This window comes from Gigantopelta aegis, chromosome 4 (assembly GCF_016097555.1).
Source record: "Gigantopelta aegis isolate Gae_Host chromosome 4, Gae_host_genome, whole genome shotgun sequence".
Classification (NCBI taxonomy): domain Eukaryota; kingdom Metazoa; phylum Mollusca; class Gastropoda; order Neomphalida; family Peltospiridae; genus Gigantopelta; species Gigantopelta aegis.
In genome coordinates, this window is record NC_054702.1 from 55,275,435 (window position 1) to 55,289,151 (window position 13,717).

Consider the following 13,717-nt stretch of genomic DNA (forward strand, 5'->3'; position numbering starts at 1 on the left):
AAACAAAATCCAGTTTGGGCTTCTTACAAATATTAAGATGACCAGAAACACATTGACTATACAGACACTGATATTCTAAACAAGAAAATATATTTAATATGTAAATTTAATCGTAGAAATATTTTATTAATCGGAAACATTTTATTAATGCAGCAAACTCAGGAATGTCCCTTTAATTGATTGCTCTAGTCTAGTATTAAAGACTGTGTAGAAGTCTTGACACTATAGTCCTTTCCACAAAGAATGCTTCTGGGGTTTTTTCATTACATGGAATTTACTACAAGCTGTTTATCTTCGGGCCGATTGATTTATAAACTGGACACAAAAAATAGTTTCAAAACATTGTATTTCCAAAACACTTTTACTTTTCTTATTACGTCAATCCAAATTGAAATTATTTACACAATACATTTTTGTTGGAGGATGGGATGGGCGATAAGTGTGCTCTCATATTTAAACACATTCAAGAGTACAGGATGGAAGTGTCTGGAAACAGAATGCAGGAAGATACTTACCGTTAAAATGCACATTTAAAGTTAAAGTTTGTTATTGCTTAACTGCCCATGTCGGCTCCTCCATCCAGAACAGAAAAGGGTTTGGATAGGGTGGGAGGAGGGACCACCCACGCTGGCAAGTACAAGAGAGCACCAGCAGCCTGACCAGGGCGGGGTAATTTGTGATGCTATTGAATTTTTAATGTCTAGTCGTCAATCTATGGGATTTTGGTGTCTAACCCACCTTAAATTGCATCATAATTTGTTATTTTTCTTTACAATACACTTTAGAGAGGTATTTAATACTTTATGTTATATCAACAGACTAGAAATGATATATTTTAGCATGTCCATTTGGTTATCTCTTCACCATCCACGGGTTGGCTTATACATTCCAACGACCTTGTCACCTTCATGAACATAATAGACCGGGTGCATGGCAGCAGCAGCACATGACTGAAAACAAAATTACAAGGCATCACCATGGATGAATATAAAATGAACAATGTGGTTTCTTTATAGACTTGCATATACTAATACATAATATTGTATCCTAAACCATTTGACAATGTCTATGTTTCTTAGGGCTTTCAGCTGGGCAAAAGTTGTGATTTTATTAATTTTTATTTGAAAACAAGCATTCTGAGAGTACTGCTAAAACAATACATGTCCCCTACCAAACTCAAAAGTTTTTTTATATCTCCTAAATTCAAGGGCCATACTTCTGTAAAAAGTGGGTAAGTCACCATGAAAGTCAAACTTGATCTGTAACAGTATATGATAAAGCTATACACAAACATTTAGGTTAGTATCTCAAGGCCTTCTAAAAACAAAGTCCGGAAATGGAGAAAACTTGAGTGTTTTCTCTTTTATAGATACATTACCTGTCCTCAAACAAGTGCACCTCCCCCCCACGCAAGTGGTCTGGTCCGAACATCCCAACAGCCAATGGGATGGCCTAAATTCTTCTACTGCATACTGCTCTCTAGTTCCGGTCACATGACTGTAACTTCCTTCTTTTTCCCTGAGCACATCGCACGGAGAACAGGAAGCGGGGAGGCCCGGGCGGGATGAATCTTGAGGACAGGTAATGTATCTATAAAAGAGAAAACACTCAAGTTTTCTCCATTTCTATAGACATTACCTGTCCTCAAACAAGTGCAGCATTCAACAGATGGTGGTGGGTGCCGAGATCCGTAGATGCTTGTGAAAACTCCCCAACCGGAAACAGGCTGACTAGTGGAAGAATAAGGCCAACCTTGGTAAGCCCTCATCCTAGGGATGCCCGTCACAGACCAATGCAGGTGATGTTAGTAACAACAACCAGAATGGTGGCATCCGTCAGCAGTGGCAGGTACGGCTCCTAGAACACATGGACCAGGAGACGGAAGCCACATCTCATGCTGGTTCTGACAGGGTGGGAAGACGTAGCCACCAGGGATGCAGGTGTTAGGTAACCCTCACGTATTGAAGTGTTATAGTTTTTCAATAACAAGCGACAACCTAATGAGGTGCATCCGTCAGAACATTGAACAAAACAAGACCCCCGAGTGTTTTCTCTCTAGTACACCAAAGATCTGTTAGTCCAATAACGACAACCAATAACCACATGCAGTGCAGGGTAAAGGTTATCGAGACAAAAGTTCCGGCACCAGTACGTGAACTGTGCAAAAGAACAAAAGTCTAAGCAATCCTCATCTGTCGATTCGATGGACATCTCGGTATGCAGCCCAGAATCAGACAGACATCAACGGCGACGAGGACGGCTTGTATTCAACAGAGTCTGTGCAGCAACAACCGGACCCAGATGATGGAACCCCTCAACGTCTTCTGTGGAGACATCCCTCAGATAATAGTTGGCGAAGATGGAGTCCGTAGCCCAGAACCAACCAGTGATAATGTGCTGAATGGGTGTGTTGCAGTGCAGGGACATCGTGGCAGCCAAGGCACGGAGTTCATGCGGATTAGAAGCAGACGGAGCAGGTAAACCCTCCTTCTGATAGGCGGTCAGGATAGAAGACCGGATCCAGGTGGCCACCGTGTTCTTGGTAAGATCCCTCAACCGACTCTGGTTACAGGAAAGGAAAAGTCTTTTGCGATGTTGTCGAAAAGATCTGGTCCTCTCGATGTACTGGTGCAGGGCTCTGACAGGGCACAATGCCAAGTCCTCAACGTCCGCCGGACCAACAATAGAGGAGAGGGCCTGCACAACATACGAACGAGGCGCTTGGTCTGGTAACTGATTCTTTGCAACAAAGTTCATGAGTAACCCCAAGTTGACTGCACGCCGATCTCGGTGAAAAACGTACCAAGTCTACATCAAGAGCATGGAGTTCTGAGACACGGACAGCCGTGGCAAAACCGAGTAAAAACACCGTCTTCCGCGTCAAGTCTTGCAGGGAAGAGGATTCGATCGGCTTATAAGGTGCGGTCGATAATGCTCGTAACACCAGATTCAGGTCCCATCTTGGTGGCCGAAACCGGTGTACTTGATCTTCAAGGCGAAACCCTTCGATCATCTTATGGATCTCAGGAATACCCGATAACTTCGTTCCAGTAGTGACATCACGAACAGTAGCGATGACCGAAACGTACCCAGCGATGGTAGACCCCTTCAATCGTAAAGTGGTCCGCAGATACAGCAAAAAAACCCAGCAAGACGAGGTATTTGAATCGTCTGAGGGTTGAGTTTTTTTGCCGGACACACCATCGGTGAAGACAAAGCCATCTGACGTTGTAAGCCGCAGTACTAGATGATCTGTGCGCTTTCAAAATGGCCGCCGTAGACTGTGAAGAAAAACCTTTCTTCCTCAAACTCCACGCGTGCAGTTGGACAACTGCGGATGTGGATGGTATAGTCTTGACGTGGGATGCAGCAACAGATGATCCCAGTCTGGCAGCGATAAAGGATGTGGATCGGCAAGACGTATTAGATCTGGATACCACATCCTGGATGGCCACATCGGAGCAATGAGTAACAGGCGACAATGGTACAGCTGAAACCTCTGAAGCACCCTTGGAAGGAGGATTGGTGGAGGAAAAGCGTATGCGTCCATCTGTTCCCAGTTTATGGCCAATGCGTCGAGATCCAGAGCTTCGGGATCTGGCACCGGAGACACGTAAACCCTCAGATGATGGTTGAATCGTGTGGCGAAAGGATCGATGTTTGATGTGCAAAGTCTGTCGCACACCCATAGAAACGCTTCGGGATGGAGCATCCATTCTGTCGGATGTGGAGACAACGGCCGAGACGGTGTGTCGACTAGTACATTGGAAACCCCTGGAATATGGCAAGCCCGAAGTTACAACGGAATCTCGTCAACCAGCTTGTAGAGACGATAAGTCAACTGCAGCAGACTGCTGGAGTGGGTTCCGCCCCGACGGTTGATATAAGCCACTGCGGTGGTACTGTCTGTGGCTACCATGAGAGAGGCGCCTGACGGCATCTCTCGCCAATGAAGGATGACGTAACTGCCAACATCTCCAACAGGCTGATGTGTAGATCGGCTTCATCTGTAAACCACAGCCACCAACAGGGACTGGACTGCAAGGCGACTGGTAACCGGATCAGCAAATCTGCGTTATTATACTGAAAGCATGGATTCAGAAACAGACTGGATACCGCGACCTCTAAGCGTCAAATGTTGCGCCAACGTCAAAATTACTCTTGCAATGATACATCATGAAACAGTAATAGAGTGATTCAGGAATCAAGACATCGGAAACAGCGACCCCGTGATACAGGCAAGAGCCAAGACAGCGTAGCAACTCGCTACGCTACATGCCCGATATACCTGGAAGTGAAGCAACGCAAAACAACAACCGGCTAAAATCCACGGTCGTCACACCACCCGGTGCGAAACAGCAGCAGAGACCATCTAGACAGCATCGGTCACGAACTCTGGCGGTAACAACAGTGAACGTCAGTGAGTTGATAAGCCGCAATGATCCCTGTACCACGCGATGGCAACTGGATAACTTCCGGAACCAGCGGAAGTAGCGACTGTCTTGCATCGCCACCGGATATAGAGAACGATCTGCCGAATGTCGCTGAACCTTCCTCGAACATCGGTGCACGGGATCTCAACACAAGTGACCGGACCAGTAGACTGTCTTCGTCACCAACCCGGAACGCTTGTAACGTCGAACCCCTTCACAGCAAAGAGACATATGTAGACCTCAGGTCTGCCAAGATTACCGGCTTGTGCTGAAAGTCGAGAATGGATCGCTTCAGGCAAGTCGGTTGACGATAGTGTGCAATCGTAGTGCACATTGACGTCACGGAAGATATAAGGTAGACCAACATCAAAGTCGACGGCTGGAACAAGGCATATCCTCTGGCATCCTGCACATGAGGAGTTATGGTCGCCATGTACATGTACGCTGAACTTAAGCCATTGACAGGACGTGCCAATCTGTAAGTTCCAGGAAGACGTCTGGTCCCGCCGGAAACAGCGTCATCCAAAGCCGGCGCCACACCGTTGAAGGATAGATCGAAGACGGGAGACAATCAGTCACAGCCATGTGGGTCACTGCGTCCGGATCTTCTATAACGGAAGGTGCCGACGCATCTGGAAAATCAGTCAGTACCCTGGCACAGGCACTTCGATCCAATGTACTGGCTGCAATCGGAAACACGGACCGTGGACGGTCCCGTCAGGAGCCGGTGTAAACCCTGAACGCCGAATCAGCTTCCGACTGGTGTGGACTTTCTTTCGTCTGGTCCCGCCGGAAACAGCGTCATCCAAAGCCGGCGCCACACCGTTGAAGGATAGGTTGAAGCCGGGAGACAATCAGTCACAGCCATGTGGGCCACTGCGTCCGGATCTTCTATAACGGAAGGTGCCGACGCATCATCTGGAAATCAGTCAGTAACCTGGCACAGGCACTTCGATCCAATGTACTGGCTGCAATCAGAAACACGGACCGTGGACGGTCCCGTCAGGAGCCGGTGTAACCCTGGACGCTGCACCACTTCGATCGATCACGGGACCACTTCGATCGATCACGGGACGAGGGTACCGAACGGTGAGCCGATGATGCAGCAATCTTCCAGTTCGTTACAGGGCTCCGTCTGCTTGCTGGAACAACGATCCGCAAGGGCCGGTTACTGGTAGCCGTGTAAACCGACGGGGGCCTGTGGCAGCCAACGATCAAATGCCGACATCTGCCGGTGGAACCTCCGTGGCGATCATCGAAACCGGATCCTTCTTGGCTGAAACAGGTGGATGGGCCAGCGGTGGTAGCATATCAGATATGACAGCCAGACAATCCCTCAGTGACAGGTGGTCCGCCGCATCCAGATCTTCCAGCACCGCAAGAACCGATACATCATCAGAAAGTCACGTAGCACCCGTGAACAAGCCAGTCGCTCTGGTCATGGCCCGATGGAGATACCGGAGAACCGGACCGTGGGCGGTCCCGCGGATGACCACATCGTCGTTGGATGTGGCAAGGACGGCAACATGTCGTAGACAGCCGCCAAGCAATCCCTCATAGGCATATGGTCCGCCGAGTCGGGTTCTTCAATGACAGATGCCGCAGGCGCTTCATCACCAAGTCTCGTAGAACTCGAGCACAGGTCAATCGATGTACCGTAATGGAAGCCGCCGGTTAACCGGACCGTAGATGGTACCGTCTAGCCCTCAGAGGCCTTGGAAGCCACATCAATTGAAGGTTGGCGCTGACGATCTGTGGAACCCGTAGGGAGCCATACAGGTCATGTGGAACGGCTACGGTCCCGGCTCCGATGCGCCGAAGAGGACTTCCCCACCGAAGATCGGTGAGCCTTGGAATCCGTGGAGCGTCTATCTGAATGAACCGGCTTCTTAGAGGGCTGCGTAGAGACCGCAGGCCTGTCATCCGAAGTCTTAGGTATCGGTGGAGCTGAAGAAGCCGCACCCCCTGAAGAGGGGACTGGAACCGGACCTGACCCCGAACCCGCCGGTTTGGGTAAGGTCGCCATTGACGCCATTGTTTCTTCCAGCATGGTCGGTAGAATTGAACGTAACACTTCCGCCACGGAGTCAGCAATCGAAGGCGAAGATTCCACCTTCTTGGTCCTCGAAGATTCCACCTTCTTGGTCCTCGCTGACACCACCTTCAGGTAAGCCGCGAACTCGACATCAGACAAGCCCGCACAAAGGTCGCATCTAGAAGTGAGGCCACACGAACACGACAACCTGGACATAAGTCGTGTGGGTCGCCGCCGGTACTAACTTCTTGCAGCGTAACACGCTCGAACTAGTCGCCTGAACATTATCAGATATGATAATAGTAATTTTTCAATCTGTGAAAAGAAAGAAAAACCAACCATAACACAAATACAAAGTCGGTAAATAAAGACGCCATTTTGCAAATGGCGTCCGACACGACAACGGGCGATATAACAACATTTCATGTAATTAACACTTGGCAAGTCAAGCGAAATACGCGAAAGACATACGAAAGCTAACGAAAATTAAGGTGAAAAACATTTCACCCAAACACAAAGCCAGTCAACACAGACGCCATTTTGCAAATGGCGTCCGACATGACAACCGGCAATATAAACAACATTTCATGTAATTAAACGCTTGGAAAGTCAAGCGAAATACGCGAAAAGAACATACGAAAGCTAATGAAAACGAAGGTGAAAAACATTTCACCCCAACACGAATACAAAACCAAAGGTCTTATAAAAAAGTTGACTCCAACAGAGCCAAGCAAAAGGACGTCCAGACCCTTTAGCGAAGAGAAAAAGAAGGAAGTTACAGTCATGTGACCGGAACTAGAGAGCAGTATGCAGTAGAAGAATTTAGGCCATCCCATTGGCTGTTGGGATGTTCGGACCAGACCACTTGCGTGGGGGGGAGGTGCACTTGTTTGAGGACAGGTAATGTCTATAGAAAAACTAATTTTCACATCTCCTAAGTTCAAGGACCATAACTCCGTCACAAATGGGTAAATCACCCTGAAAGTCAAATTTGATTTGTAACAATACATGATAAAACTATATACAAAATGTCAGGTCAATATCTTAAGGCGCTCTAAAAACAAAACATCCAGAAAACTATATGTGGGATGGACGGACGGATGGATGGACAAGCAGGCAGACAGACAGACAGAAGGACGGATATGAATCCTAATAAGGTGTAGTCAAAAACAATCTGCCAATCAATATAAAAAAAAAAAGAAAAAAAAAAAGGTTCATTAAATGGTCTACTGCTTGAATCACAAAAACCAATCTAATTTTTCTTTTTGAATGACAGTTTAAATTTGTTTGTAATATATTTTAAAGAAAGAATATCTTGAACTTACTTACTCCAGTACTATACAGCACACAAACGAACAGTTACTTGGTTTGTTTTATTTAACGACACCACAAGAACACATGTAATAATCATTGACTATTGGATGTCAAACATATGGTTCTATATTTGTTCATTAGTTGCAAGGGATTTTTTAATGCACCATCCCAATGACTGGAACGAGAAATGACCAAAAAGGCCCACCGATGGGGATCGATCCTGGACTGACTGTACATTAGGCGAGCTCTTTACCATTGAGCTACGTTCTGCCCCATCACCACATATAAGTATGATGGAATTTTAATGGATAAAATAAAAATATTGTGCATGTCTGCAGTATTAATAATTTTATGTGGATGATGTTTAGATAGCAGTCAGTAGATGGTTGGTGATGACAGTGATTTTGTTAGGGACAGTTACTTAAAGATCCACCCGAGCTTGTATGTCCACATTCCCCTTACTCCTCCATCTTTGTACAAAACACATACAAATATACCTACACATGTATATGATTACGGGACACAACAATTCACAAGAACCGTTGTTCTGTTCGCATGTTTGTTACGCAAATTTAAAATCACGAGAACCGCCAATCGGTTACGTGGTGAACAATTACATTCTAAAATTAAAAGTACCATATATCAGTAATGGAAGTGAAAATCAGTTTGTGTTTCAACCACCAATGTAGCACAGAACCGTAGTTCAAGTGTTTTAGGATTAAGTAGGCCTAACTCATCGGTTACAAGAACTACATGTATATTCACGTAACCAAACAATTGGTTACCAAAATAAAACTCATGTGAACTGACTTCCGGTTACCTAGGATTTTCAAATATTGTCCCCTAGAATAGCCTAATTATGAACAGTATAACATTGGTTCAGTCTTAGCGGGGGTGGGGGATGGGTGGGTTTGGTGCATCTATATTCTGAATACTCCCAGCCTATACCCTTAGCTCTTAAGTTAAGTATGGATCCCTATTTCATTTTGAACACTTTTAAACATCAAGAATTTTTATGCTTTAAATAACAGACCCTAGTTTGAACCTGAGAAAATAGACACTAAGTTTGGTTAGTCTACAAACCTGTAACCCATCTGGATAAGGTTACAGTATTAGAGTGAAATGATAATATGTTATGTCGAAACGGGGAATGCCCTTTAAAAATAAACTATAGAGCTCGTCTCCATAACTGTTACTGTTATGTCTCAGAGGAATTATAGAATTATACGGCGACGACAAAAGAATTAACGTGCACATTCAGAGCAAGTTGTTGTAGCGCACACCTGTCTTGGGCACAAGAGCCGGCCTTGGCCAGCTCTCCTGTCCAGGAAGGGAAAGAATTATACAAAATGCATTTTCTGGTATTACAAAAATCTGGATGACCAGAAACACTTTGGATGTACAGAAACAGATAACCTAAATAACAAAATATAAGGTACCAGTATCTCATTTCAATTATCAAACTTGGCTCAAATAGAAAAAAAAAATGTTGTAATGTTTAAAAACAAGGGTCTGCCTTTTTAACAGCATATACTAAGAAGCCCCAATCAGTGTTGTTATAAAGACAATTTCAGAATTGATCAAATGTGAAGGGGAGATTACTCTTCAAGAGCTATTTGTTTTTGCTACACGAGTTTGGTCGATTTTGATAATCTAATGCTTGTGTATACTGCTGGGATGATGTGCAAGTGCAAGTGTGTGTGTGCGTGTGGTTCTGTATCTGTCTGTCTGTCTGTCTGTGTGCGTGTGGGTCTGTATCTGTCTGTCTGTCTGTGCGTGTGGGTCTGTATCGGTCTGTCTGTCTGTCTGTGTGTGTGTCTGTGTGTGTTTTTTCATCTGTGTGTGTGTGCGAAAGTGCGTGTGCAGAGTTAGACATTTGTGGGGGGTTTTGTGGGGAAAGTATACATCATACTTACCAGGGCCTGCACCATGCTTATAAAACTTTGCGAATATCAAAGTCTTGAGTCTAGACGCAAAAGGTATTATAAGCACAATGCCTGGACTCTGTTTAGAACAGATGTTAGTGGTTAGTGCGCAGACTCATGGGTGTAGTAAGTACTGGAATAAGAATCCAGCACCAAAGGTTTTATGGTTTAACTAATCTTTTCAAGACAAGTCTCTCTTTATTTTGCCTTAGGTTGTATATATACTGACAAATATACAGAACTTCACAGACATTGTTTTCACTTCCTATTTATTGTACGAGTTTATTTTGCGCAAGAATATATACCACGAGACGAGTGGTGTGTTCTTTTGCAAAACCAACATATGTGAAGTTCTGTATTTATTACATACCTTCTTTATGTTTCACAAAAACAGTTTTTAATTTAACGTCATAACAACACTTTGTTAAATCTATGATCAAAACTCATTTCATGGATTTACTTAACGTTAAGAATCATACTCTGCAGCAGCTTTGGGTAATGTTTCAAATACGATGTGACGTCATTTGTAAATCATATATGACAGCAGTAAATAAAAGGCGCTAACTGCAGTAAAAATAAAAGGAAATTTACCATTTAAAAGTTCCGGTCCAGATCGCACATATGTGTGATACAAAATAAATTTATCACACGGTTTCAAAATGTCTTTATCACTATAGTAAGATTGAATAGGTATGTAATAACGGTCTTTACTGTACGTACATGAAATGGGTAGATATAAAGTATGGTTCCAATCGGATATTTCCCAAAGTCCAACTTTCCATCGGCTGCTTTCACTATACCAACTTCTTGATTCACATTAACCATTCTGTTCAGAAATAAATAAACGTGAAAGCATTAGTAGTACAGTCAAGTATTCTTATAATAAACTGCAAGGGACCAGACACATCGGTTCGTTATAGCAGTAGTTCGTTATACACATTTGCGGAAGTTAGCCATTTTCTATCAGTAAGTCAGTTATTTTGGATTTTTTAATTTGAAACAGAATTAGTGGGGGTTTTGTTTTAATATTTCATTATCCTCACCAATATCAGTGCAGTCATTTTGGATGCATTGATGTTAATGCTACTGACTGATAAGATACAAATAAGATACAAAAAAATATATGATCGGTTCACTGTATATACACTAATTCACACTGAAATTCATAATTTTGACAAACATATTGGTTTGGTTTTAACAGTTAATTCGCTATACATAGTTCATTCTATACATTAAACTTTATTAATACTATATAGGGAAAAAGCGGGACTCTACAAAATGTTTTCGATTTTTTTTTTATTGTGGAAAATACCTCAGATTTGGGTTATCTTGGAAAATGCAGAAACCGAAAGGCAACGTGTCTTGTTTGGTCATTCCATCATGACTGATAGCTGTGAAGCCACAATCGACCAGCAAGTGGCTGTCACTTGGGCAGTGACTGATGACTCGAGTCATCACCCGGCACGCTATCTCATCAATGCCACACACCCCACCCATATACTGCTCATAGTCTGTAACAGAAATAAACAAACACAAACTCAGTGAAATACTTAACATTGTTGAATCTGTTACTATCAAAAAGGAAGGAAGGAAATGTTTTATTTAATGGTTATATGGCATCGGACATATGGTTAAGGACCACACAGATATTGAGATAGGCAACCAGCTGTCTCCACTTCATGGGATACTCTTTTCGATTAGCAGCAAGGGATCTTTTATATGCACCATCCCACAGACAGGATAACACATACCACAGCCTTTGATATAGCAGACGTGGTGCACTGGCTGGAACAAGCTGTATCAAAATTACCAAATGTTTGAAATCTAATAGCCAATGATTAATAAATCAACGTGCTCTAGCTGTGTCATTAAACAAACCAAACTTTTTAACTGTTACAATTTCTTTATTAATCATCAGAAGGGGGGGGGGGGGTGCAGGGGGATGTAGCTCAGTGGTAGAGTGCTTACCTGAGTTGCAGGATCTATTAACTGACCCCAGTGGACACTTAAGGGTTTTTTCCCATCCAAACCAGTGCCTCACAACTGGTATATCAAAGGCCATGGTATGTACTGTTCTGTCTGTGAGAAAGTGCATATGAAAGATTCTTGCCTTCTTTAATTGTATAAGTAGCTTATCTGTTGGCAACAAGTTTTCTCTCTATCTTGCTATTGGGAGCGGGACGTAGCCCAGTGGTAAAGCGCTCGCTCGATACGCAGTCAGTCTGGGATCGATCCCCGTCGGTGGGCCCATTGGCCTATTTCTCATTCCAGCCAGTGCACCACGACTGGTATATCAAAGGCTGTGGTATGTACTATCCTGTCTATGGGATGACGAATATAAAAAATCCCTTGCTGCTAAGTGCCCATGAAGTGGCCCATGAGTAGCCTATGAAGTGGCGACAGCGGACTTCCTCTCTCAATATCTGTGTGGTCCGTAACCATATGTCTGACGCCATATAACCATAAATAAAATGTGTTGAGTGCGTCGTTAAATAAAACATTTCTTTCTTTCTATCTTGCTATTGATTAAATGTCAAAATAACCAAATAGCAGTAGTTTAATAAATAAATACATAGGCATCAGAAGTGGATGGACCAGGAGGGCACTGCCTCCCCCACTCTGAGGCTGGAAGGGCCACCCACCCCTTGAAAGGTGATCTAAATATGGATATGAATAATTAAAAAAAAAAATGTAACATATGGCTTACCAAAGAAAATGTAATTGCCTGGATGCAGTTCTGTCATGGCTGAAAACTTTTCTGATGGCTTAGCACAAGATGGTGTGGATCCAAGACCAACAGTGATACAGTCAATGCCTTCCTTCTGAAGTCTGGCAGCCATTTTTTTGCAGAAAATGAGAGATGAAATATTTAATGAGTTAGTATTAAGCAGTAAAACAAGTTAGATAAATATTTTATGAGTACTTTTCCAAACGCTTCTTACAATGGTAAGAATGATCATCTCATTTTAAATTATAAATTTTTCGTTTGACAAAAATCACACAAAAATTAAATAAATCAAATTCAATTTAATTCATAAAATAACCCCCAAAAAACCTGTATATAGTAGTCAAACTAGATATATTATTGAACTATGTAGAATTTAAAAGCATTTATGTAGTTTATAAGAGTTGCTTTGCAAATAAAATAGGGGGCAGGACGGTGTGGTCGGTTTAGGATCAATCCCCGTCAGTGGCCCCATTGGGATATTTCTTGTTCCATCCAATTGGTGTAACAAAGGCTATGGTATGTACTATCCTGTCTGTCGGATGGTGCATATAAAAGATCCCTTGCTGCTAATCGAAAAAAGTAGCCCATGAAGTGGCAACAGTGGGTTTTCTCTCTTCTATATCTGTGTGGTCCTTAATCATATGTCCAGGGACCACGCGACCGGGCGAAGTGAGCCCAAACTTCACTCTGATCAGTCTGACATCGCCGTGCCAGTCACTGTAAGGCGAAGTCTGTGTCGCCTTTTAAGAAATAGTCATCACTTGCAATGTACACAATCACGGATCAATGGTGAAGAACTTGAGGAACACCTATTCATAGATAATAATTACGTGTGAAGTGTATGAGAGTTTGAAGAGGGACTTGCGCCACAAAACCATGCGACAGGCTTACAGATAGACGGTCTAGCTCATACAACACCCGTGTCTGGCTTAAACGTGTTGAAGCGTATTGCCAAGCGAATGTGCTGGAAGTTGTACAAGGGTGGGGATCTAGACTATGGCGAGTGAATTTTGTTTAGGGAGATAGGGTCATGCTCCAAAGGAAAATACATTGAAAAACCCCCAGCAAAATGTGGGGAGTAATTAACTAGTTTTACATAGACTTTGTCATAATCTATAAATTCAACATACAAAACAGATGTCGAAATTATAAAATAATACAGGCAAACCTGTTCTAGCGGATTTTTAATGTAGATGCACTCGTAATAAGCGGCCACCTGTCTTACACACCTAGCGGCCATATAAAGTGGATCCCTAAGTCGCTAAAGTGTCCCTGTTAAGAG

The 13,717-nt window shown here is 43.4% G+C and overlaps 1 protein-coding gene across 4 annotated transcripts in view; it reads right to left on the reverse strand.

The window, feature by feature from the left end:
• Positions 1-329: 329 nt before the first annotated feature.
• Positions 330-13,717, reverse strand: part of LOC121370777 (D-threo-3-hydroxyaspartate dehydratase-like) — a 31,774-nt gene continuing 18,386 nt past the window's right edge. For all 4 annotated transcript variants that reach the window (XM_041496233.1, XM_041496234.1, XM_041496231.1 and 1 more), the window contains exons 7-10: positions 12,415-12,536; positions 11,020-11,218; positions 10,428-10,533; positions 330-950 (exon numbers count right to left, since the gene is read on the reverse strand). In XM_041496233.1, coding sequence (XP_041352167.1) covers positions 861-950; positions 10,428-10,533; positions 11,020-11,218; positions 12,415-12,536 — 517 coding nt within the window. In that variant the 3' untranslated portion in view covers positions 330-860. The remainder of the gene's footprint in view (positions 951-10,427; positions 10,534-11,019; positions 11,219-12,414; positions 12,537-13,717) is intronic.